Source organism: Serinus canaria, chromosome 12 (assembly GCF_022539315.1).
Source record: "Serinus canaria isolate serCan28SL12 chromosome 12, serCan2020, whole genome shotgun sequence".
NCBI lineage: Eukaryota > Metazoa > Chordata > Aves > Passeriformes > Fringillidae > Serinus > Serinus canaria.
In genome coordinates this window covers 143,094-159,522 of record NC_066326.1, presented here as the reverse complement: position 1 = coordinate 159,522, position 16,429 = coordinate 143,094, and the positions used below count along the sequence as shown (strand labels likewise).

Genomic DNA, 16,429 nt, shown 5'->3' with positions numbered 1-16,429 from the left:
TGTATTTGGTTTAGACAGCTCCTGTTCAAGAGAAACTTGAATGAACTTCAAAATAAAACTCAAGAATGCAATTATATTTGTAATTTACTTTAATGGTAGAAAGCTTATTTAGCTACTAGTATTAACTGCAACAATATAATATCACAACAGCATTTAATAAAATGCATAAGCTAAATCATGCACTGAAATACTCTATATACAAACACAACAATGCAAATTCCTCTTTGTGACTGAAGACATTGCTTGGATATAAAATTTAGTTTTAAAAAAGAACATGCTGTTATTTTTAAATGCCATCACACACAACAATACTGATTTCACAAAAGAAGCTGTGAGAAATTAAAAACTTCTGCAGTTTTTAAAATAAACAATAGTTTTCTAAATTATAAGGAATAGAGACTTCCAGAAAATATCCCAAGGAACTGAAAGCAAATGCTTCCTTTTATAAAAATTTGCTGTTTTTTAGGAGCTCAGCACTCCCTTGTATGCCAATACAGATACAACTGTGCAGTTTTCAGTTAGGAAACTATGAACACTGGCTTCCAGTGTATTTCAGAGTACAGATTAATTATTAAAAATAGTCCAACTTTTGATCTTGATTCCATATATGGAAAATTTAACTTATACAGTCTGTAAGTAAAATGTTTTCTTCTTAAAGACTGTGCTTTTTTTGTTTTAAATGTACTCAGTCCTACTTTAACCCACAATCATGAAAATACCATAAAATGGACCTGTGTTGTATTATTGCAGAGCCTTTATTGCCATTAAATTTGAGCACATTTTGTCCTTCAGAATACAAACAGTTCAAATGTGAATATAACACATTTGGTTTCACTGAATTTTGCCTTTTTTTTTTCTCCTGAATTGACAGTTGAGTTTTTAAACAGATTCAATCTTGCATTTATGCCCCAATTGGCTTCCTAAACTTTAAAACTGTTCCTGCAGTACAGTGACTTTAACAGACTTTCAGGTTTCTGTTCACCTTTAAAGAGGAAAGCAAGCATTCAAACACCACCAATTGTCCAGACACCAATGAAGGAACATCTGTCACAGAAATTCCTGACATTAATTTACATATTTTTCCTGCTGAAAATCACAGAAATAAGGTTTTGAAATGCTACAGGTTTGTTCCTATATTTGAAATAAAAGCTTACAAATGCTTAGTAACCAATACACCAAGAAAGAGAACATTCTCAGCATTTTCCATAGCAAACTTTCCAAAATTTCCTCAGACTTGTGGTTTACTTTAAGCATGCACAAAGTTCATGTTATTTTGATTAGTGTCTTATTGGATTAAACATACACAAGTCTTTGCCATAGCGAGCACAAAAGGTGGAAATAAATGCCCAGAAAATTCTATTTCACTTTTTTAATGACAGAAACAAGACTTGCTGAACTACTGCCCTGCATGGTCTGTGAAAAGCCTCTTTTAAACACCCACAGTTAACAGATTTACTTTATGGAAGGCTTCCTTTTTAGCTTCATCAAAACAGAAGAAGAACAAGCTTTGATAATGTGAATGTTTGAGTCCTCATTATGAATAAGAAATTGTCTTACTCCACATCTCATTTCCCAACTGTGTGTCCAGGTCCCACATGGACAGTGGGTCTGTCACAGGCAGTGCAGGAGCTGCACAGATTGCAGACCCAGGAGAGGACAGAATGCCAGGATGGAAAGGGCCATTAGTCTGACAACTAAATTAAGAAACTAGCTGTGTTCAGTTTAGGCTGGGAAATAAAAATAAAAACTTTGGAAAGTGAATATACACTTGAAATGCATTGTGAAAATCCTGAAGATGTCTCGATGCTTGCTAAGAAATAAACTGCAATGTCCCTACTATTTAATTACCATTGTACCAGAGCTGCTGTTTCACTGATCAGAGCACACAGTCTGTAACTCACAGCTTGGTTTCATGGGATCACTATGACAATATGACTACTGATTTCTTAAACAGCATCCATTTACCTCCTGTTCTGTGTGCTGCAGTTCAGTGATAAATGGCAACTTGGTTTACCTTTAATTAGCCACAGATGAAGAGTTAAAGCCAAAAAATCAGTCTCTTACCACGCTTCACAAAAAAATACAACTTTACAAAAGTATCTCAGGAGGGCTGGAAGAGAATGAGTATATAATGAGCAGGGAAGCATTTTCTATGACTATATTTATTTATTCATTATTTTAAAAAGGCATTATATGCTCAATTAACTGTTGGCTGGCAGACCTCTATAGGTCAAATGAGAAAAGGTAAAGAGAATAATGTAAAAGCCAGAAAACTAATGGAATATATTTGTCAGTTTTGAACAGCAAATAGTGAATTCAGACTGGCTTAGAAAAAAGGTACAAAGCTCAGAAATTTGTGAGGATTCACCAAATTAGGAAGCTCTGGATTAGCAAATGAATAAAAAAATTCAGCACATAGAATAGATGAATAATGGCTCCATATCTGTACATATATACATACACTACACATTTCCTATACACTGTACAGAATATATTTAGACAGAGAGGTATAAACATATACATTCATACACACATACATACAGCTATGTACATATGCATCAGCTGCTTGAGTGAGTTCTAGAACTGAACATGCAGAAATGCACAATGGTGGGAGGCACAAAATAGACACGTACAACTCTATCAAACCCCTTAAAAAGAGAGGCAGGAATTTAACAATAATAAGCCATTTTCAAAGCATTCATGTAACTCAGAGGACTGAACAGATTGTGGGCATTAATGCAACATTACAACAGTATTACCTGTGATGAACTTAGCATGACTTCACAATAAAAAACATCTAAACTTCAGATGCTTAATTTTAGAGCATCTAAACTTTACAAAGAATTTTACTTAAACTTGTAACCCCAGTATATATAATGTTCTAATTTTTTTTTTCACAAATGATTTCCCATATGTTGATAACACTGATTGCAGCTGAAGTAGGGTTGTAGTATTATCTAACAAGAAGGGCTAAAGGCATCAAACAATAAGCCTGAACTTAATTCAGGAGTATTTACTGTTAAAATGACTCAGCAACTTTAGAATAAAAGGTGCAAAAAGTAAATGCTTTCATTCTCTCTCCTTTGCCATCCCCTTTTGGTAATTTTTCATATAATGCTGTTTCTAAACTAATTTCCTGTCATTCAAGTAGATGCTGGCAATTTGTCCTTCCTCTGCCCCTCACTTTCCTCTCTAGTGTGACCATGCTCTCACTTTGCTTAACCCTCCTGGATGTTTGGAGGTGTTAGGATGCACACTGTTGTGTGCTGTTGTCAGCTGGCCAATGCTTATCACCAAAGCCAACTACCGCAAAAGCTCTTCTGTTGCTGTATAGCCAGTGTGGCAAACTCTGGGAACTGGTAGGAATCTGCCTGTGTTTCCTGGCATTTATGCTTTTCCTTTTATGGACAAGAGTAGGTGAAAAAAACCCCTGGTTTTGCACTATTAAGAGTAACGGGAGGAAGAGAGAGATCTCAAATAGAAAATCAAGATTTTTGTTCTTTACAGGATAGTATTATCCAGTAGATGTGTGCTGGTACACCTGTGTGTCTGACTGACCTATCAGTTCTACTGCTCACTTCTCCTGATTCAAACAGCGTTCTGACTGGTGCTGTTAGCGCAGGAAGCTGCTTTGTCACTGCTTGAGCAGTACCCTCTGCCCATTCATTTCCAGTTCTGTTTTCCTGGTTAAACTGTATTCCTGAAACCCTTTGCTAGTCATGCTATTTGGTGTTATTTTTTTTTAATTGTCTTTTACTAATTAAACAGCAGGTAATCAAGAAAGAATCCTAACTACTGTCTTACCTTTAATAGGCAGGAAAATCTACTGACACCTGCAGTATCCTGAATGAAATAATTCAGGAATCTGTGAGTTCTGTGTACTATACAGAACAATAAAAAAAACCACACAAGTGTTTTACAGTCTACCAAAGGAGAAACAAGAGTCAGGAAACTGATTTCACCTGGGAGCTTCAGCCCTGACTTGGTTTCTCTGTGGCAGCCTCAGAATGTGCCCTTTGCCAAAGGGAACTGTAATGGCAATGCAGAGCTGCACACAGACCTGGAACCAGAACTCCACAGCAGAGGCGTCATGGCTGTCTGGGGGCCATGGCCTTCAGAAGATAGTGAAAGGAGACTTGGCAAATGACGCCAGCTAATCACTAGAGAGCAACTATTGTTTCTTGCCACAGTGTGCTCTGAAAACGAAGCCTTCTTAATGATCTAACATTTTAAGGCAGCTAAAAGAAAGCCTTGTATGACTTCTTAGAAGGATCTCTCCTTGGAGATGATCTTTTCCTCCTCTACCAGTTTTATGCCAGAGTAACTCCACAGACACCAAAGCATTGCAGACAATTTATAAGCAATGTAAATAGGCTGAGAAAGATTACTTTTGTACATGGTATTAGTTCTGACTCTATAGTCCAATGTAAGTAAATAAAAGGAAGAAAAGAGTATACCTTCCTACATTTGTCAAAAATGCAATTAAAATCATTATGACAAAGCTAGTCCCAAATGCTTTTTATCTACAAGACTGAAATCCAGTTCCTTTGCAAAAGAGTTGGAAAACAAATGAAGCACAGTGGACATTATTGCCTCATTATCATTTCCTGCATTGCCTCATTATCATGCCCCAGTCTCAGCACAGAATTCTAACATTTGTCTGACTGAATTGTAACTAGTATACACATTTGCTCAGGTTCAGATAAATCTAATCAGATAATTTATTACTGTATTTCTGCCAAGTTAAATATTTTCATTTGAAGAGCAGCAGAAATAGAACCTCAAAACTTCTGAAGAGAATAAATTTTGGCACTAAGTAGAGCTTCAGTGAGATGAACTTTTCCTAGAATCACTTTGTGACTGTGATAGTTTGACTCCAGGTTCTTGTGAAAACAAGTCTGGCATTTAAATTTCACCTTTATGAAAACAAGCTATTTCTATATTTAATACTCAAGAAATAGTTCTTCAATAATTTTTACAATATTAAAAAACTCTCCTGTCCCATATTCATAAGGAAAAGTTTGCACTTTCAAAGGAGAAAAATACTCCAAACTCATTTAACAGTAAAGCTACTAAGATTAGCCTGTAACCATCTTCCAGTCACTGCAGGAGGGATGGAACAAACCTCAGAAATTCCAAGAGCTATGTCAATGTTGCAATATTATTTTCTGCAGAGACTGTGCAAAGCTTGCTTGATTGTGCAGCTGCACTATGTGCATCACAGGATCCTACTGCCACTGAGAGAGATTGTTGTGGGGAGAAATGGGCCAAGAGGAACCATGTGAAGTTCAAAGGGGAAGCCCAAAGTCCTTTTCCTAGGTAGGAAACAGCCCAGGCACACACATATGTTCAAATTTCTACAATCCAAAATGTTAGTCTTGGAATCAAAATGGCGTATAGTTAGAAAGATTACTTTTTGTTAATGACAGCTGAACTAAGTGACTTAGTTCTGACCTCTGCAAGTCAGCAAATCATGCTAATGATGGTAGAGAGAGAGGGACTTGTAGCTTTTAGGTGGTAATATCTAAATTTTAAGGATGGAACTGCTTCATTTCATCTATTAAATGCATGCACAACTATGGATCCCATGGTTATTACTTAGTTTACAAAAATTAATATTTTATCCCTAATAAGCTATTTAATAACTATTTGCAGAGGAAGTAACTAGCAGGGTTTGAGCAAGTATATAATTATGTGGCCTTGTATTTGTGGGGTGTGTAGTTTATTTGTAAACAGAATTGCATGATATTTATTGTTTCGATTTACATATGTAATGCAAGGCACACATTTTACATTTCATTTTGTGTGATTGCTTTGTTCCCAAACAACTAAAATGCCTTTCTTAAATTGTTATTTTCACAAGTAATAAAAATTGCAAACAAATTTTCACACAGAAAATGGGGCACTTTTACTTGAAAAATTGGAAGTTGAAATGATGTTTGTCAAGAAAAAGCTAATTGGTGTGTATTGAGTTTTAAAACCAAATATTCCTATGGCTAGTTTTTGTGCTAAGGACTATCTCATTTACCATTAAAAGGCTTTCTTATCTGCTTAAATAATTTTTATTAAATTCTGAAAGCAAATTAAGTTCTGTAATCCTTCTGGCAGTTAAAAAAATCAAAATATTTCAATGCATTCTTCTTGTAGAACAATGACATAATCCAGTAAAATTTAAAATTTTAACAAAAACAGCCACTACTTTTTCCAAGGTAGCTACCATTTCCGATTAATCACTTTTAATTTTTAAGTTGTATACCCTTAACGTAAGGACTGTGCAGCAGAAGAGCTGACACAATCCCACAGCAGTTACACTACAATCAAATGGCTGGCACTAAAAGCTGAAGTCCAGCTGACTTCACACGTAGAGAGCAGACTTTCCATCGCATGAACAATATCACTATTTTGTTTGCTATAGCAAAAGCTGAGACAAATACAAGTGAAGTATTACAAATCTCTGCACGGATACTGGACTCTGTAATACCCTTCTGAGAAGAGAAGATTCTGAATGTGCTAAAAATAGTAACTATAGAAGACCAATGCATCCAGAAGCTAAAATTAAATAGTCTTTTGTGCCACAGTAAGTGCTACAAATATCAGACTCCTAACAAGCATGAAGTCTACAAGTTCTTTTTGTTACTTTAGAAGCCTCATCTAAAGCTGCTTAAGGTCTTTTGGCTACAATTCAGACTCTGAGAAGTCACAAACACCAACTTAGTTGATGTTTCTAAATAAATATCAATAACAGAAGAAAAACCAAAGTGCTGAACTTACCATTAGATAAGTTTTGTCACATACATCTACTAAAGTAAGAATGCCTCTAACACACAAATAATTAAAATAATTAATGCATCTAATGTGCCAGGATCAGATGAATGTATTAATTGCTATGACTTAAAAAAAAATCTTTGATTTTAAAATACTGAACAGCCATAATAGTAAATTATACTAAAATGAAACCTATGCTAGCAGCTAATGGCCAGTACTACTAGCAAACATGTTGATGGCTCATCACTTGAGACAATTAAAAAGTAGTTCATTTTATACTACCATGGTGCATCAGTCATCAACTGCAATTGTACATGAGTGAGAGTAAATCCTAGCTATATTTTGATTTCTTCAAAGTGAGTGACAGGAAAGTTGAGAACACTGCAAAACCGGGAGTGCTTTGGAAGGGAGGGAGAAATTAAGTGAGAGAGCTTTGAAATAAACTCTTGCTAACAACCAGAGGTTCTACACATTTCAGGTCTTAAATTATACCCTGTGGCTACATTATGAGGGTGTTCAAAGTACAGAGAAGAGGAGTAAATTTGGAGCATACAAAGAGCATACTCAAAGAGCATCACACATCTCTATTTGAAAATTACTGCTTTTCCAGTTAATGACTGATTTTCCCCAAAGTCAAAAGGCTGCTTCTTAGAATAACATTTGTCATGATTGTGTTTGTCTGAATAAACACTTTAAGGAACCTGCATATTTAATCATTATTGTGACAAACACTTTTTTTCTTTAGTGTGGGGAATTCCTGTAGCACATAATAGTCACTATGACTGCACTGTACCGTGTATTACAACTGCACTAATTTAACAGATATAGTTTTATATAATGTGGATATCTGATTTAAGAATCCACATTAAAATTTCATGCATAACATAACAGCAAGTGACTTTTTGTAGATTAAATGATTGTCTCCTTTAGCATTCTACATCTTTACAAAAATCACTAGCATTTTGACTAAGGACATATGCATTTTTTTCATTTTCCATACTCATAAGCAGGATGTTGATGATGCTGTTGCTCTGACAAGAAGTGATTACAAAGTGCTAGTATTATACCCTGGCATTTGCTAGACATTCATTCCAAGGATATTTTTAAATATATACATACTGGTTTGTTTTACTTTTAAAGTAATTTTATTACTACTCTGATATTATAAAACTCTTCTTAACCACTGATAGTTTCTAAATACAAAGCATGTGAAAAGTATGTTCAGTAATCTATGGCCTTTTAAATGAAAGGCATCCAAAATATTCCTTGTGGCAGGAAAGGTCCTACAATAGGTCTTTTAATAGCTGCTTTAAATTTTGTCAACATCAAAAAAAGACAAGGAGAAATCTGTCAGGAAACTGATAACAAATTGGAATTATCTGCACATACCGACACACGACTCTTTTAACTTCGTAATTATACAGGTTTTGTGAAAAATACTTCAATCCCTCAAATTACGATGTTCCCTCTATGCAGACGTGCCAGTTATTTGACCATTATATTCTGCTGTTTCCATTTTGAGAATGTAGGGGATTATGCTGTCAATGGGAACATTTCCAATTAGACCTGTGAAAAACAGTTCCTCAGTGATGCTAGAGCTCATCAGCCTAAGTGCTGGCAGGCGAACTAGGATCCGGGCTAGCCTGAAAAAGAAGTTCAGTGGATTATAAATACATGTAAGACCAGTTTAAGGTACTCTATGGCTAAAGAGTTGGATCTGCCTTTATTATTACCATAATTCATGAATAGGCGTAAAGAGGCAATTAAAGCTAATTTGGCTACACCAAAAAAGAACGGTTGCTATTTTATCCTGCAAGCAAAATGAAAGCTAAGTAGCTTTGAAGTTTTCCAATGAAAGGGACATGTTAATGCCCTTAATTCAGGAGTATTCTTTGTAGATAGAACATGTACGAACAAACACACAACTTTCTTGGCCTACTTTTGAAATTCCCAGCTCTGGACAAACAATGCTGAGACTAATAATATTCATGTTGATTAGTGTGAACATTTGCGCCATTTTAAGAGTACAATGCTTAATTAAAATTTCAGCCATAAACAGCATAGTCCTCAGTTGCCTAGCAACTTCATGCCAAATGTGATAGCAGGAAGGGGGTTAGATGTATATACACAGAAAAAAAGAGAATTGGCTTCTAATGAAAGAAGGAATTTGGGGGAATGTACTATTAAGCATAAATATTCCCAAATTGCCCTGGTGTTTTATTTACCAAGATGTTAACAGATAACCAATACAATGAAGTGACTATTGAAATGCTAGACATCCCATTAATATGAAATTTAGGACAGTGATGAAAGCATTTTGCTGCCATTCATATGGCAGATGGGCATCACAAATGCTAAACCAAATACATTTTCTGAACCAGAACCATGTAAAAGCAAACCTCATGTAGCACTGACCACAGGTGCTCTGGAAAATGCTTGAATATTTATGGAGATAATATCTAAGGTCCATTCTGCTAATATAGCCTACCTTGAAATCTTCAGGGCAAAAAGATTCAAACTATGCTGTTGTTTTTAGGAAAGTTGTAGCACTTGTCCCCTATCTCAATTTTTACCACCACTCAGTTGCTCAGAAATAAACAGAGTTGTTCTCTAAACTTGTCTATAGGTGAGCATGGAGATAGAGACACTAGTAGTTAAAATACGAGACACTGCTTGGGGAATGTAACTCTGATTTTCTTCCCTGAGACACTATTATGAGAAGTAAGTATATGGAACAAATTTTATATTAAGTTTTATGGTAGATATTCAGCTCTCACTAATCAAACCAGAAGGCCTCAATCGTTCATGGAAGAATGTGGGATTTGAGGATATTTCTGAGGCAGAGAATCCTATTTTCATTGCACCACACTGTTAATTCTGCAAGATCAGGGCAGAAAATAGTGATGGGAGAAGCTCTCTTTTTCAGACAGATTTTTTTCCTCTTTTTGTTACTCCACACTCAGACAATGCTTAAGTGTATGGGATTTCTTCTTTACATGAGGATGCCTTTCACAGTAAAAAAGAACATGTTCTAGTATATCTTACAGACAGAGGTGAGAAGTTCCCTGATAGTGCAGAGAATCATTGTTGATTAATTTTGAGTTTTGATGGAGATTGTTAGAAAATACAGTAATTGTTTCTAGCATATAGCAAACAGAATAGTTGAGAAGTGAAAAAACAAGCTAGATAATTTCAGAGAAGTCCTCGGAAATTTAAAAAAAACAACAAAACCAAACCCAGAGGAGAAAATAAGTAGCATGTGGGAACTTCTTATAAACAGAAGTTTGAGAAATGGTAATTGTTCCTTGTTATATGTATCATTGTTTTTCCAAGGGCTATAATTGACAGTTTTAACATTTTTCTGCATATGCAACTTAAAAAAAAAATCAAGGATGGTAGTTGTCCAAGAGACTTTAACTTGAAAAAATAAGCAGTGTGAATTAGTCAGTTGAAGCAGTTATCCCCCAAGCTTCTAAAAAATAAGTCTGTTTACTTTTCTAAACATGACTATGAGAGTCTCAAAAAAACCCCTCAAAACCCAAGAAAGTACTAATAAATTTAATTTACATGGAGGAAGCTAGACAGCTATTCTTGTTTCTACATATCTTTAAACAAACCTGCTTTAATGAATTAGGTTTTAGTTCTTTCTCACCAACAGTCAGAAAAAAACCCAAACCCCAGATACCAAAAACATCAATGACATTATTTTGTACTTCTGTTAGCTACAGCCCACAACATTACTTTGGGTACTTTAGAAATAAATACCTATAAGTATCTTCTGGATAGGTTTTTTGTACATAGTCCTGCAATTCCATCTGTGCCTTCTCCTGGAATTTTTCTATTTGGGTTGAACTGGTCAGACCAGGGTGATCTAAAGAAACAAAACATTTCTGTATGTCGATTGTTTCCCTATACATTGTGAAATAAATGTATTTATAAGACTCTCACATTTAATTTCAATGAAATATTTCTCTGGTATTGTGATGTTTAACATGCTAGCTGCAGAGAGGTAAACATTTACTTCCTGGCTTCAGAATTAGCTTGTTTGCTTTTCTCTCTAGAGCTGTGTGTATCCATAAGAAAGTGGACAAAGATTAAGCCTGTATGTGCATACCAGGCAATGACACAGAATTTCTTTTTAACTTTGCCTGTTTAAATGTAAACATGTTCACCTCTGTGATTTGTTCTAACTAGGCTGGCTAAGAAGTATCTAGCGTAATTTTCTTGATAGATCAATGTCTTAATCTTCTCAAGTCTGTCTCATGTTTTAATTCCAGCTGACTCAGCTCCTCAGACAGCCATGTGCTCAGAGCAAAAAAAAAGCAAACCCACAAAATATCACCTCTCTTAGTATGCCGAAATATCTTCATTCATGTGTCCAAACTGCTTGTCCCTTGAAATAGGAAAGAGCTACCTTGAGTTCGGATAGTTTCTTGCTTTTCCAACTCAAATAAAAGCTCTAATAAACCTAACTCTAATGGGGCAATCTCCCCCAAAAAATTCAAAAGAACATTTCAGGACACCATTATCTTCTAATTAAGTTTTATTACAAAGAGAAAAATAGTTATCATTGCAAAAAACCCCAAGCAAACACACCAATAGCAATATATCTTTTTTCTTTGTATTCTATTAAATACAAAATGGTAAATACCTTTGAATTAAAATAAATAATATGCATTTCTGAGCAAAACCTTCCCTTTTACTCAGCCTGTCAGAAGTTTTAGATTAACCTTTGCGTGTTCTTGAACCATTTCCATCTTTGCTGAAAAGACTGACACTTCCAGTTTCTTTATCATTCCAGAAAATCTCAATTGTCTTCTTTGAGTAAATTTTCATTTTTCAGAAACTCTGCTTTAGCTATCTGTGTCATTTTTAGTAACAAATGGAAGGCAGCCTATTTACATTCAGTTTTTGAGATTTTGTGGAAGTTTCATATACAATAGGTATTTCTGCTCATCTCTGAGCTATTCCTCTTATAAGTATATTAAAAATACTCAAATCAAAGCAAAATTCTTTTTGTCACTTGGAAAATGCATTTCTTCTCATCCCCCTCACCATTTACCTCACTAATACTGCTAGCACACATTCCAGATAATTTATTACTCATAGATTCTCAGATGAGAGTAACTTGAGAATCTAATATTCTCGGATGGATATATAGGAAACACCTGATAGACTGGAACTGTAAATAACATGGATATGTTGCTCTGAAGTTATTTTAAGACAACATATTATGATAATCATTATGAAAAAATAATTTTATCTGCAGCTTAACAGATGAGTTTCATCTCAAGACATTAGTCTCATTTAAAAAATGCTAAAGAATTTACATATTAAGGCTTATTATTTAAAAAGATATGGTTACTAAATTCCTTACCAGGGCTAAAAAGGACTATAGCTTTAAGGTATGCATATTCATATCCATCAATATCAAGCTTGGCCATGCTGTTACAGAACTCCTGAAGTTTCCAGATGTGTTCCATGACTTGCTTTATTCTGTCGCCAGAAAGTTTATCTACAAAAAGATATTGCTTACTATTTCATCTGAGCTCAAGCATTTCTAATATATTAACAAATAAAGTTTTATAAATCAAGTCAAGTATATTTGAAAGTCTTTTGCTGTCTTAGAACCACTTAATATTAAGGATGGCCTGAATTATTACAAAAGCAAAGAGAATTTAAAAAGTCTGAGTCAGACCCAGAGCTAGCAAACAATGTTAAGAACATTCTAGCAACAGAATGTTATCCTGTTGCCAGCACAGCATAATCTGCCACACCAAACTTTTTCCAGTGATGTACTGTTCTGAGCAGAGATTCTGAAATGATGTACATTATTCTACAAATGGCTAGAGTGATTCTGGGAATGAACAGAAGCACAAAGCAAATGCACGCAACCCTAATTTTAAATTCAAACATTATTGAATTAGCCTTTCCAAATGTGAATGCAACAGTAATGACAGTGCTGCTTTTTCCTCTATCTGTACTTTTAGCAGCGAACATTTCATTATCTATAGTAAATAGTCTGTTTCCCATCTGATAGGATAAATTCATTGAAATACACATACACAGATTCTTCCATCATTTGAAAGATCACATTCCTTATATTGGGTTCAAAATCTATCTTAAAATTTCAATTTAAAAAATGTATTTTATTTATAGATCTGTTACGAGTGAGTGGTATTAGCTGCTAACCTACGAAGGGAGAGATTTCTATTTTGGTAAATAGAAATCCTTATACTGGAATGCATATCTATAAAATAGTCAAGGAATAAAAACATTAGGGAATACATTAAGACAGTTTTTAAAATTTATAATTACTATTATCAAACTTCAGAAGTCAGTTTACAAGGGATAAAACCTTTCCTTGAAAAACACATTAGAATAATTTTTTTCCAGTCACAATCTCCAATGCTAGTATTTAATAAAATTTTAATTTGAATATTTTATTTTTCTCTATACAACGAATAGTGCATAGGATTGCTTAGACTCCATGTGGCTTAAACAGAATCTTTGCCATAGTTTATTACAATTTGATCTATTTTTCTGAAACTGCAATAAGAAGATTAAATGAATAGAAGAACCATTTTTTGCACAGTCTTGAAATAAGAATGAAAGCATAATCTACATTTCTTAAATCATTAATTGTGATACAATTTTTTAATTACTCAAGATAGATGAAGACAGACATAATGTAATATTTTTATTTCTATGTTAAGCAGGAATATATATTCCAGAAAAACTCAGGAAAAACAAACTAGAATTCCAGAGTTTCTAAGTAGCTTCATTACTAATAAATAAAGTTCTGAAATTTCTTTACTTTGTTTTGAATTTTGAAGGTATAATACACAATATAACATGATAACTTTGCAGACTAGATAAATAACACTAATGATCCTCTTTTATTGGCTGGTCTCAGCTAACACAGTATGAGTGCAAGTACAGGTTCTAGAAAAAAAATATTTTTTTACAATATTGATGCATAAGAACTGAAGTGGAACCAGCTGTAACAGCCCTGCCACTTACTCCTCTCCACTGCTTGGAACAAAGGTGGAATAGACAACTCTGTGTATTCTGAAACAGATATAAAGCCTAACTTTGCATAGAACATCCAATATGCAGGTTTCCCTACTGATCTTTTCAACTTTTTCCTCTCTGTGTAGGAAAGGAGCAGCACTCTGTTGTATTTTGGGACTGTTCAGGCTCTCTTAAATGAGAAAACAAACCAAAACAAACAAAAACCAACCAACAAAAAAACCCCAAACCAAACGAAGAAAAAACTCTATATTCATTGTGAAAGCAATTAAAGCATACTATCCATTAAAGAATCAAATTTCAGTCTAATGTACTTTATCATGATGAAACTAATAGAGTAGATTAAAACTTGATTGTAGAACTATAAAATATACAAAGAAGATAGCTGGAAAAATATTTAATATCCTTCAGCTGTAGAAAAATACATCTGCTTTACTCTCCTCAGTAAAAAACTATTTTCTAATTTTTAATCTGTGCAAAATAATGACACCATAAAAAAATATTTTAAAATGGTACCAAATAGTATTCTATAACTGCTTTTAATGCACATGTAAATTTAAAGTAGTTCTCATGTATTATGCTGTCTTTGCAGAGTTTAAAACTGCTAGCATTGTTTTCTTCCTCCTTTTAAAAGTGAATATTATTTTCATGCTAATCCCTCCTATTGATTGGAAGTGTCTTTAAAGAATGAAAGAAAAAGCAAATATAACAGATTTTCATCCATTCTAGATATAATCATCATTATCAACAGACCAACGTTGAATCAAAAAATAAAATTATATACATCTTGTTAAGAATGCCAAGAAATTAGACTGCTTTTGGCTTCAAGGGCACTTCAAAATACATTAATCATTATTACATTACAGTAGTACCCAAAACCATTATACATGCAAGAATATGCTTGTTGTGATAATTGGCAAATGCTGTGTTTTTACACTGCAAAGAGGAGAAGGAAAGTTCCTAAAGGAAAAAGTCTGGTGTGGTTTGGAAGAGGATATCATTATTCTAAGAGGAAAACACATACATCTGGATGGGAAGAAAACCCTCTGAGCACATCCAAGGAGTATATTACGATGTACTGTCTTTCTCTGTAATACCGGTCAGGCATAGAAGACCCCCTTGCCTCTATGGACAATTCTATCCCACAAATATCTCTGTGAGGATAGTGCAACAAAACTGTAAATCACCAGGGGAAAGATAATTATGCAAGAGAAAGCTTCCCCTTCTCCTGGTTCCTGGTGAACAGTTCTGCCACTGATGGGGAAACACCTTGTGAGCAATGTTATCCAAATGTCCCTGTATATTGTTAGCAGCACTGGTAACATACCTTCTTGTATGCTGTTCTGGAGGTGGTTGACAATTGCTCCCAGGATAGTGGACAGACTCATCACCTGTGCACACTGTGCTAGCCCTAAGGTAAACAGTTCGTTCCAGCAGGCACGCACAAGGCTCGTATTACAGTCCTGCCTATAAACAGCAGAAAATCAAACAACACTAGGTAGTTTGCATATCACCTTGGTATTGCCCTATGTATAATTATGTTATGTATAACAATTCATAATAAGGATTAGTCTACTGCAAAACTTTTTGGTAACAGGCATATATTAACATATTACAAGTATTTCAAGAAGCAAAAAGAAATTATAGACTATGGGAAATCTGGGTTATCTGTGAAATGGTGCTTATTGATTCTTTAGTAAGGTATCAAAAGCAAGCATTTAATTTCTACAAATTAATGCTTGCTTTTGATTTGGCTTTAGTTTCTGTAACCACAGTAACATCAGATTTGTAGTTACCCTCCCTTCTGCCATCTTCTATTTTATTCTTCAAAACAGGGAATATTGCATAGTCTTCACACATTTTAAAATATTAATTAAAAATTAAACAATATTGTAACTAAAAAGTTCAAAATATCTGGGAAGCATTCAGATCAGTACTTAAATTCACTCAAAAGCAAACCATTCAAACGGAGTATGTCCATTTACCCAAGAGCTTGAAATGCAGGTATGGACCTAGCCCAGTGCATAGAGAGGAAAAGGAGTCGTGATGCTGACTCACAGATGTAGTGTACATTAAGGTACTCTGGCATCGGACTGGGCATTGTCAGCTGCAAAAAATAAAAGTACAGTACAACACATATAGTTCAGACATAAACTAGTTTTTATCATTGGTGAAATAACCAGCAAAACCATTCAAACTACTCTCACAGTCCATCACAATCAACAGCGCGACAAGAAGTTGTCAAAGGAAAATTGTACTAAATAATTCATTACTACTGTCAAGGAATGTAAATTGGGAATATGAGACAAGAAGTTATGTAGGAGCTCATACATCTTAAGCATTAGTTTGTTTAGTAAGACATTTAAAGAAGCAACTACCTTAAATGTGACATGTGTATCTGTGAGCAGGGGTCCTTCCACTTCAATAATTGGTGTTGACTGATCTCTACTGATTACATGAATATTCCCTCCTCCTGTAGGATCCATCCCATCTGCCAAGTTATGAGCTGTTGTACCATCTGTGGTATTAAGTGCTTTAGCCAAAGTATCAAATGCCCTAAAAAATAAAAAATAAGTAAACAATGAAAGAGTACTTCCTTAGATCTTAAAAAATTCATAATGCTCAAATTAAA

General features: G+C 34.5%; 1 protein-coding gene and 1 long non-coding RNA gene across 9 annotated transcripts in view; one reads left to right on the top strand and one right to left on the bottom strand.

The window, feature by feature from the left end:
- The window catches only part of LOC108963539 (uncharacterized), a 33,512-nt gene that overhangs the window by 206 nt on the left and 16,877 nt on the right, over positions 1 to 16,429 (top strand). The gene's annotated exons all lie outside the window — the stretch shown is intronic.
- NR2C2 (nuclear receptor subfamily 2 group C member 2) overlaps positions 72 to 16,429 on the bottom strand; it is a 39,004-nt gene continuing 22,646 nt past the window's right edge. For all 7 annotated transcript variants that reach the window (XM_050979488.1, XM_050979486.1, XM_050979489.1 and 4 more), the window contains 6 exons: positions 16,176 to 16,353; positions 15,783 to 15,904; positions 15,125 to 15,264; positions 12,143 to 12,280; positions 10,531 to 10,636; positions 72 to 8,408 (listed from right to left, as the gene is read on the bottom strand). In XM_050979488.1, the coding sequence (XP_050835445.1) occupies positions 8,234 to 8,408; positions 10,531 to 10,636; positions 12,143 to 12,280; positions 15,125 to 15,264; positions 15,783 to 15,904; positions 16,176 to 16,353 (859 nt within the window). In that variant the 3' untranslated portion in view covers positions 72 to 8,233. The remainder of the gene's footprint in view (positions 8,409 to 10,530; positions 10,637 to 12,142; positions 12,281 to 15,124; positions 15,265 to 15,782; positions 15,905 to 16,175; positions 16,354 to 16,429) is intronic.